We start from the raw sequence: 16,406 nt of genomic DNA on the forward strand, positions 1-16,406 counted from the left end.
AAAGTTCTTAAAAGATGTTCAATCTAACTGGTCTGTCTAGAAAATAACATTAGTCATCTCAGACAAAATTTAACTACAAAAAACATGTTGGGTAATATTGAAGGTTGTTATAAATAGTAATTATGTGCAAGTAGAATATAAATACAGTTTTTATTAATAAAAATGTTATGTTATAAATATTCCGTCTCATTGTGTTATGATGTGTACGAAGTCATTAGCCCTTGATGTGATGCTGCACCTTGAAGTCACTGTTGCCCAGGATTTTGTTAGGCTAGCATATTTGTCAGTGTAATACAGATACTGAAATTTTAAGGTTTTTGCTTATTTTACAAACTAGAGAAATAATCTGGAGTCAAGGTTATGTAATGTGATATATGATCAGGAACCAGTCAAGGTCAATGAAAGTGTTGTAAGAATTATGGATAATAAATAAGGGCTTCAGGCTCCAGGTGGGATCTACAAAATGGTTCAATTACTTGACTAAAATTTCCAAAAGTGAATGAATTGCGGTGCCTTAATTTAGGATTCCTGTGATAAGCTCCATTAGAAAGGTGTTATGTTTCCAGAATGTTAAATGTATACTTTGAACAGAAACAACACATTTCAAACAAGGCATCCGGAATTGTTTGCCCTCTGCAAAGATCTTGATGCTATATTCTTTTTAAAGCTTTAGACTGCCTTGAACATATCATTCTTAGGCTTTGATTCAAGAGTACTTGCCTTGAAGTAGTTAATGAGCTGCAGATGTTTTACAAGGGCTATTACAAATCTTTCTGCTTTAACCTGTGATAATTCCTTTATAGCCCTGATGCATGTACTACTACAACCAGTGACTTAGCAATTCACTTATTCATTTTCTATTAATTAAGCAATACAAATAAAAGATGAAAGGACATAATCAGATGTAGTAAATTTAATGAAAAATTAATTTCTTTAAACTTAAAAGTTCAGATGACAGAACCTTAGAATATTGCATTACAGTTTCAATATTCGTTCAAAAAGAATGAACTCTGTTTCCCTGATTACAATGAACCCTTTGAGAGCACAAAGCAAGATTCAAAAGTGAGAAGGATTTTAAAAAGCTGTTTTTCAGATTTTTGAATAATTTAGTTTCAAGTCAAACACAAGCACTTTGGACCTTGTCTCATGAATTTGGACTCACTGAAGCTGACACTCATGTTTATCTTGCAACTTTCTAGACTTAACTTTTGAGTTGTATTCCTGGTGGAAATTTCTAGTACTTGAAAGAGTTCCTCTTGCAGTACTGCATGGGTGTTACTGGAAATGGATTCTTGAGAATTTCATTGCTTCATCCAGCATTCTGAGAAGATGGGGTGAAATAGATCCAAGTCTGTCTCAGTTCTGTTACTGCTTCTCTTTGCTAGAACTGTAGGAGTAGCAGAGGCACTGGAGAAGCTGATACTTAATTTCTTTGCACTTGTCCCAAAGTTTCCTCATCAACCATAGAGTTGAAACCCCATGATTCTGTAAATAGGGATATCTTGCCTCATATCTTTCCTTTGGTGCACAATACAGTGCAAAGCTTTCAGATTCTCAGTAATGATATTGATTGGATTTTTCTTTGGTTGGTTAAATAATACTTTATTTTCTTGTAAAGACACCTAGAAATTAGTGATTTTATAAAGGATTGAAGGGAATCTTCCAATTGTGATATTTCTTCCCATAAAATTATATTTTGAAAATTAAATGTGATTTTAAAAGCATTTTTCTGAATCTCAGAAGCTAACAAGTAATAGCCATAACTTATTCCCCAGCAGAATGAAACGATAGATGGATTCCAGAGGCAGCAAGTTCATTTTTTTTCTAGTGGCTTTAAAGAGTGGAGTTCCCAAATGGAAGTGCCTTCAAAACATATCATTAGTTTAGTTCTTTGTTAAAACTACATAACTTTGATTAGCCTGTTATTTTTACTTGTTTTTCTTTCATGTGAGGTTTTTCTTATTTTATTTTTTTATAAAGGCTTCTCAGTATCATAAAACATTAAAAGACTTGCAACTTAAAGAAATGCACGTTTATAGGTAAGGCCCTAGAATAAGTAGTTTGAAATACAGTTCAGAATTAAGAAAAGCCCAATGCAGTTTACAGCCATTTAAAAAAAATTCTCTTAAGTATAAGGAAAAAGTCTAATGTACCAAGCATTTAAGTTGCCGGAGATGTACGTGAAGATTTATTGACCCAAGTGATAAGTAATGAAATAGGCAGCCCTCAAGGATTTTCTGGAGAGAGAATAAGTACAGACCTCTACCTGTACTGAAACAATGGATCTCTCTGGGCTCCAACAGCTGCATTTGACATGGACTCGGAATATATATGGTTACATACATTTGGATTAACTTTATCAGAGATGTTTGGAGAGCTCGGTAACAAAAGATACATTCATACAATAGAAATGTACTATTCCCATATGTGTCACACTGTGGAACAGGAGTTGAGACTGAGAAGTTGCCTTTCTTTGGAAATTTGGCCTGGTAATTCTTTAAGACATTTTAGCAGGGAATCGGTGGCGTTTTTGCAGTTTCTGTTCTGTGAACAAATATGTTACTGTAGTAGCCGGGCATGTTTCTCAGGATTTAATCCATATATAATTATACCAAAAAATCTGGTGCGGTTTCAGCAGGAAGTTTATAATGTAATTAAAATGTCTGAATATTATAGTTATCTTTTCAGTTAGAAATTTTTATTTATCTTTGCAGTTAAAAGTTGGCAGTAAATTAACCCAAGGGAAAAAAAGTCTAAAACAAATTACTGTGTTATCAAGAGAACTTACAGCAAGCTGTTCATGTGTGTCTCTGTGTGCATGTGTAAAAACCAAAACACTCAGGCATCTGAAAACAAAATACTGATTTGGTAATCACAGTAATTCACAAAAAATGACCAGCTTTGTCTTTATAAATTGAATAAGAGATTTGAAAAGATGTGTTTTCATTTCAAGTTTGGTTATTGCAACTTTTTGTTCTCCCTAGCCTCCTATGAACATGCGCTTGGACCTTTTATCTTGACTATGAAGCTGTGTAGACCGAGGAGTCTTGCTAATCAAATAAGTGTATTCAGCCTGTGGTTATTGTATTTTGTACCTTGAATTTTGTATTTCAAGTGTTAGCGTGGCCCGTTCTATGCAGTGTCTTTTTTTGGTGATATCGGCGTATGTATAAGACATCTCCACCTTTCTTTTTTTGTAAAAACATTTATGTACGTACCAAAGCCATTGATTCTAAGTAAAAGAACTTAAAACGCGTACTTAAATATTTTTTGTGAGAGGAATCTTAATGGTTACAGAGAAAAACACTGAACTGCTGTTCAAAGTCTTGGGAAATGCAAAAAAATATGTATTATTTCTCATTCAAGCTAGTTTTTGAGGTCTCTTATGCTGCAGTTGTGAAATTATATGAAACAAGTGTAAATCTGCACATTAAGAATTTTACATTCTTAGGTGATTCTTGGTGAGAATATTTGCTGGAATGCAGTTTTCCTTTTTCTAATGTGGTGTCAGACTGACGAGACTATTTTGCATTTACGATATTGACCTCACAAACCTTAATACATTTGGTTAATTGTTAACCCCACTTACTTGTACTCATTAGCAACTTCCAACAAGCTCCTTGAAATATGGATTGCTTACTCCAAATATTTAAGTTATGGACTCTCCTTAGGACTATGTGTAGACTACGATGAAAGACCTTATAGTGAAAGATCTTATAAAGTGTAGTTCCTTAATATATTACCCCTATAACTTTAACAGATCCTATTCATTTCATTATTGTTCATCGTTATACATTGCTAGAATAGCTGAAGTACCATTAGCATTCAAACTGGAAAAGGTCAAAAGCCAAATACTGCCAGGCTCCTACTGATTTAACTGACAGCCATCAGCATGTATCACGGGACTCAGTTTTTCACTGAATTAATGGAGAAAAATATTCCTTTTATTTTTTCAGAAGTTAAACATATTTTTCTGTAATCTGTCTTTTTTTTGGTACAAAAATGATGACTACAATATGGTTTTTGACTAAATCTGCAAGCAGTGGTGGATTGGTGGGAGCTAGATTTCTACATACTTTTGTGGTCTTACTTTGGCACTTACTGATTGAAAACTAAAGCTTGGAATGGCATTTCTTCTTTGTGTAGCATGGCAATGTTTTTTCCTTTGTAATTTTTTTTTTTTATTTTAAGCAAACATTCAACAAAAACATATATTCTTTGTTTGATATGTGGCTCTCTGTTTGGCAGGGTAACTCCATCTTCTGAAAATCCCAATGGTGCTACCTGTAGTGTAAGTCAGGGAAAGCCGTCTTTAAGAAGAATAAAAGGGCGAATACACAGAAGCAAAAGTCTTGATAGCATTGATTTCTGTGAATTCACTGTAAGTACCGTATCTTTTACATTTATCCTATATGAAGTTATGAGAATCTTGCTAATAAAGCAGTTGTCCCTCTTGCATTGGATTTATCTTTTTGTCAGAATTAGAAAAGTTATTGTACTTAATGATGTTGTAATTGCGGTTCTACGCTGCCAAATGTTAACAACAATGATGTTGCTTGTATAATGAGTGATGCATAACTATGTTTTTGTTCTTCAGTAACCATTAGATATAAATTTTGATGTCAGATTTTAATATGGCCGCCTGCATAAGGTGAAGAAATTAACTGGAAATGGAGTAAATATGAAAAATGAAATATATTTTCAAATTCTGGTTTTATATTTAGATTTTGGAAGTTGCATTTAAAGTAAACCAGATTATTTTTTACAAAACCCACAAAATTATTTCAGTCGTATGTGGCTATAATAGAGTACTAGAAAAAGAAATAAATGTTCCTAAAAGATGTGTGTGCTTATAGCACTTAAAAGCTACTATCACAGATGCTATCTTACTATAGTTAAGCAGTGCTGGTATATGTTTATTTTCTTTTTGGTTAGGGTGTAGATACGTTTGTCGTGCAGTTTCAAAAAATTCAATGTGATCATGGTTTCAAAGAATTTGTATAGGTGATGCTTTGGTATATTTGTGTAGGTGATGGTTGGACTAGATGACCTTTAAAGGTCCCTTCCAACCCAAACCATTCTGTGATTCTGTGATTCTTTAGAGATTTAGCTGAATTGAGAGAGAAAACTGGAACAGTTTTTTTACACAACTTTTAGTTCAGGAGTAGTTGTTTACATTCAAATAATGGAAGAAAAGAAATTGTTAATATGAAAGAGTATGGGGCATGGGGGTAGATTTCCTTCTATTTATACTGTTTACAAAATATTAGAAATAGTCCTAAATTCAGTATGTTTTCAAAAATTCTTTACTGAAAAACCATTAGAAGCTATACTTCTCAACTAACTGGGAGGAATTTGGCCAAAACAAATTATATTCTGATAAAGTAACCATGTAATTTTGAAATACTAAAATAACGTCAAAGAATATGTTAAATTATAAACCCGTTATTAAATATGAGGATGAAAGAGGTAGGTAGGAAGTACGTGCGATCTTTATAAAAATGTACAAATCAATAGTGATGTGGCGATGTTGTCTGGCATTATATGGTAATATAAACAATATAACTAAAATGTTCAGGTGCAATTTGGGGAAACATCTTTATCTAAAGTAAAACAGTGGTTTGAGTATGTTGCATCATTTAGTGGGATGTTTTTTACAGATGATGCCAATGGTATAATTGTTCTTTTGTTTTTTGGGTTTTTTTTTGTCTCAGGACTATTTTGTTTCTAACTACAAAGTCTTGTAATGCTATCTTTGGGATAAAGAGCTTGTTGTTTGCTGTTCAAGGAAGTAATGAGATTAGTAGCAAGGATTTGAGGTTTTGTGTATTGTATGGCATCCAGATATTTCTAGCAGTGTGGGTACTGCAAAGCTGGGTCCCGTAGTTGGGGAAACACCTGTGCAGTGAGTCTGTGCTCAGTTCTGTGCTGTCAGTAACTCGCACTCCCTAATTTAAAGCTAATTTTGGTGTGTCTATGCAAACTCTTACCACAGCAGTGATATCAGTGTAATTACCTTACCGAAGGTTAAAAATTCCCTTAGGGAATGAGATTACTGAAACAAAATTTTTAGCTTGTGCTATATGGATCTTCATCTGTGTGGTCCTATTAAGGAGTTTTATCTAAATCTGTGTCTACTCTTGGGGCCTTCAAAGAAAAAGATATTATAGCCAACGGTAAAAAGAGTATTTTGCATGGCATAGAACCTTTGCAAAGAGATTTGAGACAGATAATAATGGGGCATGTCTGTATCTGTAGCATACAAATGTAGTAGAGCACATACATGTATATGTATAAATTCATGTATTAATAGCTAAGTATTGATAATTAGGATCAGGAAAGGAAGCTCACCTTTTATTCTGAGGTCTCATGTTAGAGGATGATACAAGTTTAAATAGCTAAGCACACAAATCAGAGTTATAAATATGGATTTCCTTGTTGCTACATAATTTAGAATCACACTGAAACGTTTCTTGATATTGTATAATGGTACTTCTATTGTTTTAAAAATATGATTAAAAATAGATCTAAAGAAATAATTGAGGAAGTTAGTATGCCTAAATCTTTCCAGAGTGCTCCCAGAACTGAATGTTTTTCATGTTAAGCATCATCTTCTAGTAAAAAAGCTCAGGTGCTGGCAGCTAGAATAAAATTGAAACTAAAAGATTTAGCAGAAGTGAGAAGTTCTTTTACATGATGAAAGGAAAGAGCTTTTTAAAACTTTCTCTTTACAACTGTTTTATGCTGCAGTATATCCATTTTATGTACCACAGATTAAAAGTTTCATATTTAAATATGTGGATAACTTGGACGCTGAAAGAAAAGTAAATTGAGCATCCAGTGAACTGTTGGCTTTCTTCATCATGTAATGAGATTGAGATCCATTAATAATTCTGAATGTTACTGGATTTCAGTTTAAAATGAGTAATGCCTATGTGCATCCCAAACTGATCTTTTTTTGTAAACCTTTTGTTCCCTGTCACTAAGCAAATTCTTACTGAGGACAAATCCTAACAGCAGAAAGACATAAAAAAATAAGTTATGCTTTCTTTTCTCCAAGTGTGAAGAAATGTGTCGCCAGTGGGAAAGTTCTGGATTTCCATGCAGTATGCACATGTAAAAATTCAATACACAAAAATACTGTATTTACTAAATTAACGGTGACTTCAGCTATGGCAGGGGATAAGTTGCAGGAACTGCATTAAGCTGGGAGGCTCATTAAAGACCAGGGTTATTCTTTGCAAGGGAGGGGATAACCAGGGAAGAGCCTATTGCATGTGTAAAATTTCAGCAGAGGCCAAGGAGTGACTTGGAGGGAATACCACGGGCACCTTCAGAGCGTTGTCTGAGACATAATGCTGCCAACTTTCTTGTTTACCCAAGTTAATGAAATTTGAAGTTTGTGATATTAATGTCTTTTAGTTATACCTGTAGCTCTTAATATGGATGATATACCTAAGAATGCTAGAGAGGTCTTTGCCTGTAAAACCTCATTATTGGATGGACTCCTGCTGCAATTAACTTATTGCAAGCCTCAGGCATTTGTGAGAGACTGTCAAAGCACATATATAACTCCTGGTTGGTGCATTGCATACCTGTGTTACCATCCCATAGCTGGCTCACATGGTAGTGTCCTTAACATCCTTTTAGGAGATACAAATTCTCCCTGATTACAGGTGGTGGGAGTCTGCAGGACTGCTGACAAAATCTGGGTTTTATTTCTTAGTGACACCTCTGCTGTCTTAAGTGGATGATACTGGAGTTTGTAATAGTGATGCCTGTCGTTACCATTTTGCTAAGAAAGCAAGCGAGAAGATAAAGTGGTGAAATAATGTTAAGCCACAGGGTGATAGTACAGCAGCTCCCTTAAAAAGTATATCTGTCTTCAACTTTTTTCATCATTTTTATTTTCTTTATCCTCTCCATTTATTAGTGCTACCGCTTAGTCTAGATTAGGACGTGTTCCCACAAACTAAGTAAAACCTGTTTTATTGCCCTTCAGTTCTTCTTTAAGGAGTATCATCATGCTATGCTTCCCCAGATATTAGTCCTTGAAATACTCAGCTTTAGTAGTACATATCTGTATTTTTTGTTGAATATTGGTAAATGGTTATCTGCAGCCCAGAAATGTTGCAGAACTACTCCACATTGCAGAAAACTTGGGAGAAAAGAGAAAGAGTAGGATTATCAGCTCTCAGAGGAAGATGTGGAATACATACTACCTTGTAGAATGAGCTTGTCGTACTAATGTTCGTTACATACATATTTTAATGTTTATTACACTGAAACAAACTCTGGCTTTGCACAAGCTACCCTGTATAGCAGCAGCGCTTCTGAGTCCAATTTATCAAGAGGGATTTTCTTGTACTAGGCACTGTGCAAACACAGTGTTTACTCTCAAGGACCTTACAATCTATTTATAACAATAGGTAAGATGTGACTAACCTTTGATTCTTTAGCTGCATGTGGCTCTCAAGCTGTTCAAGTGCTGCACCAGTGCTAGGGCTTCTGAAGGTCACGTTGGGATGCAGGTGCATTTTGGGACTGCCCTATGTGATAAAGCACTGGGGCTGCTGGGGAGTCGTCGTCTTCATTTGTGTGTAAACTACCTTGGGAGTCTATATGACAGCTCCGAGGTGTATGAATGGATCTTGTGGTTGCTGACCACATCACAGATTTTGTATGTGGCTCATAGCATTACGAACATTGACCACCCCTACAATGCGTAGATGCAGAGAAATTGTTCCCTTCTTTCCCTGCAAGACAGTGATGATGTTTTGTGGGAATGACAGCAAGGGAGACTTTGAAAGCATTTATAAGGAGCTCATCTTATGAACTTTGACAGTGATGGAATGTCTAAGATAACTTCTTTTTCAGTTTTAGTATTGTGACTCTTTGATTGGAATTGAGACATTACTAAAATCAGCACCTTGAAATCTGTATGTTTAAAGGAATATGGACATAACACTTTCCTGCTAAAATTGGCCCTTGTGGAAGAAGGAGCCCTCCTCGGAAATCAGAGCACTGCAGTTATTTACAACTTGAACAAGTCCAGTTCTGCATATTTTCTGGAGGCAGCTGGTGCTAGCCTGCTCTCTAAACATGCGCACAGCAAGTTTTCAGTTAACCTACAGTCATAGCAAAGCAGATAATCGCCCACATACTTCTACTTGCATCGGGCTGGAATTCCAAGGAATAATTTTGCAAAATTTTATAGAAATGCTGAGTCTTTTTTTTTTTTCTACTTTTCCATTTTTTTCTAGTCCTACCTTTTTCAGATGCATTGTTTTGTCTCTTCTCACTATGTACTGACAGCGAAGTGAATTTGGCTAGAATTGCTGTGTACTACTGCTTTAGAGGTCAGTGGATGTCAGCACGCAAAATACAAAAGTAACACAGTAGGGAGGGAGATTACCCAAAACAGGAGAACAGAGAGATGCCTAAGTACAAAGGGCAGTCTGAATAAAGCACTGTGGAATGCACAACAAAATGGAAGAAGTAACAAAGGAAGAGATAATCAGAAAGTGAGAATTAGCTAATGCATGATTGCCTTTTTTAGAAAAGTAATGCAGATGTTCACCTATAACATTAATTTTTAGTTCACTGTAGTAAGTAGTATGCCATTGAATGCGTATGATATCTTGTATGCTTCCTTGCAGAGATGTGGAAACTGTATTTCTCTCTGCGCTCGCCTGCTCTCATTAGCAGGATGGAGTGGTTGACCTGATATGCTCTCTGTGGGGATACGTGTGTGCCCAGCACGCTCTGTGTGCAAGGAGGTGCATATGCACCGGCGTGCTCTGAGAGCAGCTGTGACTGAGTGTCTGTATATTATTTTGCTGTGGCTGTTGTTACTAGGAGTTTCACCTGCTTTGTAAATTGTAATAAAGTTTCAAGGCTGTTTAGAGGCTTTAGTGATTAACTTTCATGGATGTTTGTGGTGGTATACTTATTTCACTTCCCCGGTCTCTTTGGTAGATTTTCAAAGTATACGGCAGGCTGAAGAATCAATTTGTTGTTTGAAATGTCCTTACTAGTACACTGCGTAATTGTTGCTATGATTAGCCCCACTCCTCCCAGTGAAAAAAATATAGTGATCGAAACAGGATACTGTACTATACTGCTTAACTGGTTTGTAGAGCATATTGCTGAGCAAGGCAATCTAGTCTGTACTGAAGAGCATGGATTGATTGCAGTTTCTGTTTTATTTAGTCTAACTCAAACTCATCTTCCTTTTGAATCATCTTATAAATGGCTTCTGAGGTGGCAGATCTTGTTCTGTAGTTTGATTTTTTTTTTTTTCATTTGTCTCTATTTTCCCTGCTGAGTATTTTAATTTGAGTATGTGTCTGTAAAACTAGTAAAATGATAAATGAATAATAACACAAATTATATGTATTGGAGTTCTTAGGATGGAGACATAAGAACACTGACATTCTTTGAAAAGTCCTGCAGGTATTTTGATCATCTCTGTAGATGTGGAAGGAAGAATTCATTAGCACAGCTGGAGTCTTGTGGATGCCCTTAATTTGTTACTGTTCAGAGAACTGTGGTTGTTATGCAGCTGTTTCCGAGAATTAAATCCTCTATAGTAGCTTAGACGTGCTTCACAATATTGTTGTTGTATTGTGACTCATTTGTTATAATAATAATTTCATCTATTGATGGATATATGAACACAGCACTGACCTTATATAGTGGAGCCTCTTTTGGCCAGCTTGTTTTACCTAAGATAGTTTAAATGCTAAAAAAAAAAAAAAAAAAAAATTGTTTTATTTAACCAGTTAACACATTTTACAGTTAATGAAATGAAAGTACTTTACATCTTTCTTTTGTATTTCATTGGTTGAGTACATAGAAAAAAAATGCAGAAAACCCACGTATTACTGGCTTTAACATATGTAGTTAATAGTTTTAAATACAGAGAAAAAAACCTTTTTTGGTTAAAAAAAAAAAAGGAAAAAAAAGATTTTGACTGGAACAACTTTTGAAATATAATACTGATGGAAAGAGGAAAAACCACAGGCTTTTGATCCAAGATTGCAACTCCTCTGGGAAAGAGGAATATGTTTTCAGCATTGTTTATTCTGTCATCTCGCTTTCTATTTAAAAACAAATCCTAAGTTTTATGTAAGAATTATTCTAAATGTTGAGGCAAGTTATTAAGTCCCAAGCATAATACTAGGTGAAGTTTATGCGGCCTTAAGATTAACCTAAGGATGTTAACCATAAACGAACAAATCATTTCATTTGCTGAATTTTAAATTGTGATTAACCTTGATTTGTGTTTCTGAATTGATTCAGACTGATTTATGTTTCTGAATAAATTCAGCACTCCAGTTTAAATCTTCCAAGGATATTAACTTCATAATAGTCATTATACCAGTGACTGGATTTACATTTAATTTTAATTAGAAATACATTTTTGAGTGAGTGCATTTTTTTTAGGTTATTTTTATTTCTGCTCAGAATGGCATTATGAATTGGGGCAGATGGAGCTATACTGAAATACTCTTCGATGTTTGTTAGAGTAATACCTGGTTGATTACTTCAACACTATCATACTTTGCGTGTGACTGATTTTTCAGGTCTCTCTTTTCTTAAGAAAACGTCAAAAGATATGTAGGCCATTGTGTAGTTGGTCCTTAAAATCATATAATATCAGATACCTTTTGTGTAGTTGTATAGGACGCTAGCATAATGTATTCAGTCTCAATATTACAGTGCACGTGCAATTACCTTCCAGTGAACTGAAGGCCCGGGTGTTTGTCCTTCAACTAGCCCAGGGATCCAGGGAAGCAGAGAGGTGACTGAGAATGACCACTGTCTCTGTTTTTGAGGTACCACGGTGAGCTCCCTTGAATGTCTCAATCTCTGAACTGGATTCTGTATGCATCCGCATGATGATCAACATCGTATTAAAATCATTTGATGGGATGACTCAGGGAAAAGAATAACATTCGTATAAGTATAAGCTTCTTTAGATAAATGCTAATCAATTTTTTTGCTGAAAATCAAGGTTTCTTGATATAGATTAGATACCTTAACATTCTGTTAGCTGTTACATATTTATGTAGTAAGTAATTGTTTCTGTCCAAAAGAATTTTATGCAAGTGAATCTAAACTGGTTTTGAGTCTAAGTGCATTTATCTTTCATGCCAGAAATTCTTCACTGGTTTCTTTCTAGAGTAGAAATTAAGATTATATTGCTTAATCTATTTTCCTGTTATTGATAGATTTTATTTGCTTGACCTTTCTCCACTGTTGTGCTCATAGAGGCAGACTGGTTATATATGAGGAAACAAAGACTGCAACAATTTTGCAGGCTCTCAGCCTTCTGCTTAAAAATAGCAATTAACAGCAGTGTCAGTATGAATGGCTTTTCAAATATATCACTAGAATATATATGCCGAGAATTCTAGTAGCATGTCTGTTTTAATATTTTTATTAGGTTGTTGTTTTTTGGGGGTGGGGTTTTTTGGCTTTTGCCATTTTTTTGGCCTTACCAGAACAGCTTCCCCTTGGAAACCAGAATTTGTGAGTGAATAATTCTAATGGTCTTTAAAATTAATTTTTTTTATTGTTAAGAAAACGGAATTGTTGTTTTTGTTCTCAAAAGCTGATTGGAATTTTCTGTCATGAAATGCATGTCTAAATGTGGGCACCATTGGCCAGTCTGCAAAGATATAATAATTTCATGGAAATAATAATGATTCTATAATGCAAGTACAGTCAGCCTCAGAAGGCAGCGTTTGGTGGGGGCAGAAACTTTTCTTGCTACTTTTTCCATTGAAAAAATGGAAATGTTTCCCATGACCTTCAGGCAGTTAGTTTCTGTTACTGTCTCAGAAACAGGATCCCTTGGTCTGTGCCTGGCAATACTGCAGGAACACTTCTGGTTAAGGATGGAAATATTAGTATTTCCCACACACTTAAAATTTCTTTGTGCACTGAAACAGAAGAATATTTTCTTCCTGAAATACGGGAATTGATCTATGTGAAAAATCAGAGTATCTTTATAACTTATGCACAAAGACAATAGCCACAGTTATAATTAAGGTTTTCAGGTTTTCAAGAGTTTCTAAGCAGCGAGCCTTTCACTAAATGGGATTCTCTTAGAGTGCCAATCTGTTGGTATTCTCACCAAGCAGCATTTCAGTCAGACAAGCCAGCTTGGTATGGAGATACTTTTGGAGTTTTCCACAGGAACAAGTACAGATTTATTTGTAAATGATGCAGACAGAATGTCTGCAAATGCTGCAGTCATACTCAGTTTTGTTTTGATAAGCCCAAAGACGCATGTAGTCAAATACTAAGGGAGAAGCTGAGAGGCAAGCTGAGCAAGATCTTGAAATACATTTGGCCTCATTAGAAGGTCTTTGAAATTATTTTTTTCTTAAGTTATGATAGAAGAAGTATTAATCAAAATATTCCATAACTGTGACTTAGAATCTCCGGTCAGAATTGCTACCAGAACACTCTAAAAGTGGGTCTTTCATAGCACTGAGTTACATTTCTTTCTTTACAGTTTGAAGAAGGTCTTTTTAGTTACACAGAGAGATGAGAAGATAGTGTGAGTTCCTAAACAGCTGCAGAATACCTTTTTTTTTTAAACTCAACCATGCTCAAGGTTATCTGCCACTATCCAGGTGCTGTTGTGCATATCTGTTTATATAAGTTATATAAAAATAGAAATATACATGTAGTATATATATTCATATGTGCATGCACATTGCATTTAAGATACAAATTTTTACTGGTTAAGGTCACTTTTTGTCAGCATGTTCTCTACATAAATTTTAGAGTTTTGTTGACTAAACTCTGCTTGTCAAATTATATGGTCTCTGCCAGTAGCAGGTATCTCCAAGAGCAGGGCCTGACCCTAAACAGGCAGTCCAACAACAGTTGTAAAATGTCATCGTCACCCTGTCAAGGTCTGCTTTTACCAACTTTTTTTCTTTGCTCTCTAGAAGTCCCGGTGGGTGCCCAGGAATGTGTCATTTATCACTTAAGTAAAATACTGCTTTTTTTAAACATTCTTCACCTTTCCAAATAATTTTCCACCTAGCCCTTTCCCCATCTTTGTCATCCGAATGGCTGAGGAGTGTGCCCAGGCAGGGAACAAAGGAATTTGCCCTTAGCAGATGGCTTATTTTAAGAGGATGCACCAGTACCAGTGTAGAAGAATTGACAGGATGCTCTCGGCAGTCAAAAAAGATTTTGAAATATGGGCTGTAGCATAAGGTTTTGCTGCAGTCACTGGAAGAATATTAAAAAGAAACAAAATGGTATTAAAATAATGGAAATAGAATTCTGTGCATTGAAAGTTGAAAATTAAGTACATTCCACCCAGCACCTAAGTCTTCAACCTAAATGCAGAATAAAATAAAAAAGATTGATTGTAAGGAGCTTGGAATTCAGACTGCATGAATTTGCAAAAAATGTCGTAGCAAACTTCTAGGAGAATGTTGCGTTTTGTTAGTCCAAAGAAATTTTTTATTTTTGAAGTCTGGGGCTGTGAATGGCAAACAAATTGTTTATAAGCTGTGTTTAGACTGAAAACAGAGTTAGAATGCATTAATGTAATAGGGCAGTTAGTGTGGGCTGGCTCATTGTTCTTGCAGCAACGAAGACGCTTTTAGTTTGCAGAGATTCTGGTTTCTTTTGGCACTGATGTCCTTTTTGTCCTCTGGCACATTTTTCCTTGATTCTTCAAAGAAATATTGGATGTTTGTTGCCTGTCTATATCTAAGAGCAGCAGCTTGCTTCTCCCACTGGTATAATATGCCTTTGCTTATTTCTCTGCAGTATTCTGTGAGGGAGCATACAGGACTGGATAACCTCTAAAAAGCAGCTGCCTTTGGATATTTGGCACTGTTATTAGCAATATACTATTGGGATCACAGGCTCCTGTAATAAATTTAGCAATCTTGGCTGCACTATCGTTATACTTATCTAGCACCCCTCAGAGCTAGAGAATTTGAAAAGTACATATCCTATTCTCAGTGTGGTGAATGCCACTGCATGAATAGGAAGCAAATAATAAGTGTTTGTATTTTTATGAAGATTTGACATTTAACTTCTGATACCTACTGACTTTCTCCAGCTGTATACTGTGTTACCTTTTATTGCCCTTGACAGCTGCCCAGGGGAAGGGGGCTGAAAGGTTGTTAATGGCAAAGAAGGGGGGAAAAGTCAGCAAGGAGAAGATATGTTCTTGGAGCTGCTCAAATGTTCAGAAACCAGGGACTGCTTTCTGAACCTGCTCTGAAGGTAAGTTAGGAATAGACAATACTCAAGTCTGAGAGGTGCTTTTCAGTGAGGTTTCCTGCAGTTCTTCAGATAAAGGGAAAATAATAGTGTCACCTACTCCAATGTAACATGGAGATCATACAACATAACCTAAGTACAAACACAGTTAATTTTCTCCCCCTCTTAGGAAGCCAGTGTGTCTTATTCTTTGACCTGACTGATGAATGTAGAATAAGATGACTGTAAATTAATGTACATCAAAGTTAGATGCTGCCTGAAGTGCCCAGGCAGCACTTCAGCTGCACTTTTTAAGGCATATTTTTTACATGTGGACAGTAAAACGCTGCTTTGTAAAATCATGATTCATTTACTCTAATGAGATAGGGATGTGAGCTCCCAAATGAACAATCCCTCAACAGCTGCGTGAAAGCTTTTCACAATTTATAGCTGGGTATGCAGTCTATATTCTTTTATCCTTAAACATGTGATCCCTGTGAAACTTGGTTGACCAAATTAACCAAGTTCCACTTACTTGGTTGTCTACCAGTGTTTGCATAACCAGAGAATGACATGGCTTTTCCTTTCTCTATCTAGAAGGTAATGTAGGGGTGGCCTGAATTGGGCTTTTTCATATTGCACCACCTTACTAAAAGATCTTTCCAGTAACTGCATGCAGTATTTCCTCTACATTCACTGGCAGCAGTTTTGGGCAGTATAACAAAATAGTTTTGGATACGTGGATGATTACAACCGAATCAAGTACTCACAAAGCAATAGCAATCCAGGGATGCAAGCACCCAGAGCTGACCTGCCTTCATTTCTCCACTTCGTAGCAATTCTTCTCTATGCTCACAGGCAAACTAGAATGAGTTCAGACACATGCCCAGAAATGTGATGCATTAATCCAAAAGTTTTGCAGCTAGTACTTTGTAATCTCCTATTTGCATTATTAGTCTCCTCTGAAGTGTCTGTTTCATGGATTCAGATCTGCTGCTGTGCATTCTGTGAAGGAATCTTGGGGCTTTAAAACGGCTGCACGAAGAAATACAATTTGGGGTGGAAAACAGGCAATTTTTTAGAATGAGTGCAAACCCAGGAAGATAATGGATGAGTCGGGAGGATTTGTTGGACTTGATCCCAAACACCTAAAATGC

General features: G+C 35.8%; 1 protein-coding gene across 3 annotated transcripts in view; it reads left to right on the top strand.

Moving 5' to 3' along the window:
- TJP1 (tight junction protein 1) overlaps positions 1–16,406 on the top strand; it is a 198,704-nt gene that overhangs the window by 38,586 nt on the left and 143,712 nt on the right. For all 3 annotated transcript variants that reach the window (XM_075714663.1, XM_075714664.1, XM_075714665.1), the window contains one exon: positions 4,249–4,381. In XM_075714663.1, the coding sequence (XP_075570778.1) occupies positions 4,249–4,381 (133 nt within the window). The remainder of the gene's footprint in view (positions 1–4,248; positions 4,382–16,406) is intronic.

Source organism: Pelecanus crispus, chromosome 7, assembly GCF_030463565.1.
Source record: "Pelecanus crispus isolate bPelCri1 chromosome 7, bPelCri1.pri, whole genome shotgun sequence".
Classification (NCBI taxonomy): domain Eukaryota; kingdom Metazoa; phylum Chordata; class Aves; order Pelecaniformes; family Pelecanidae; genus Pelecanus; species Pelecanus crispus.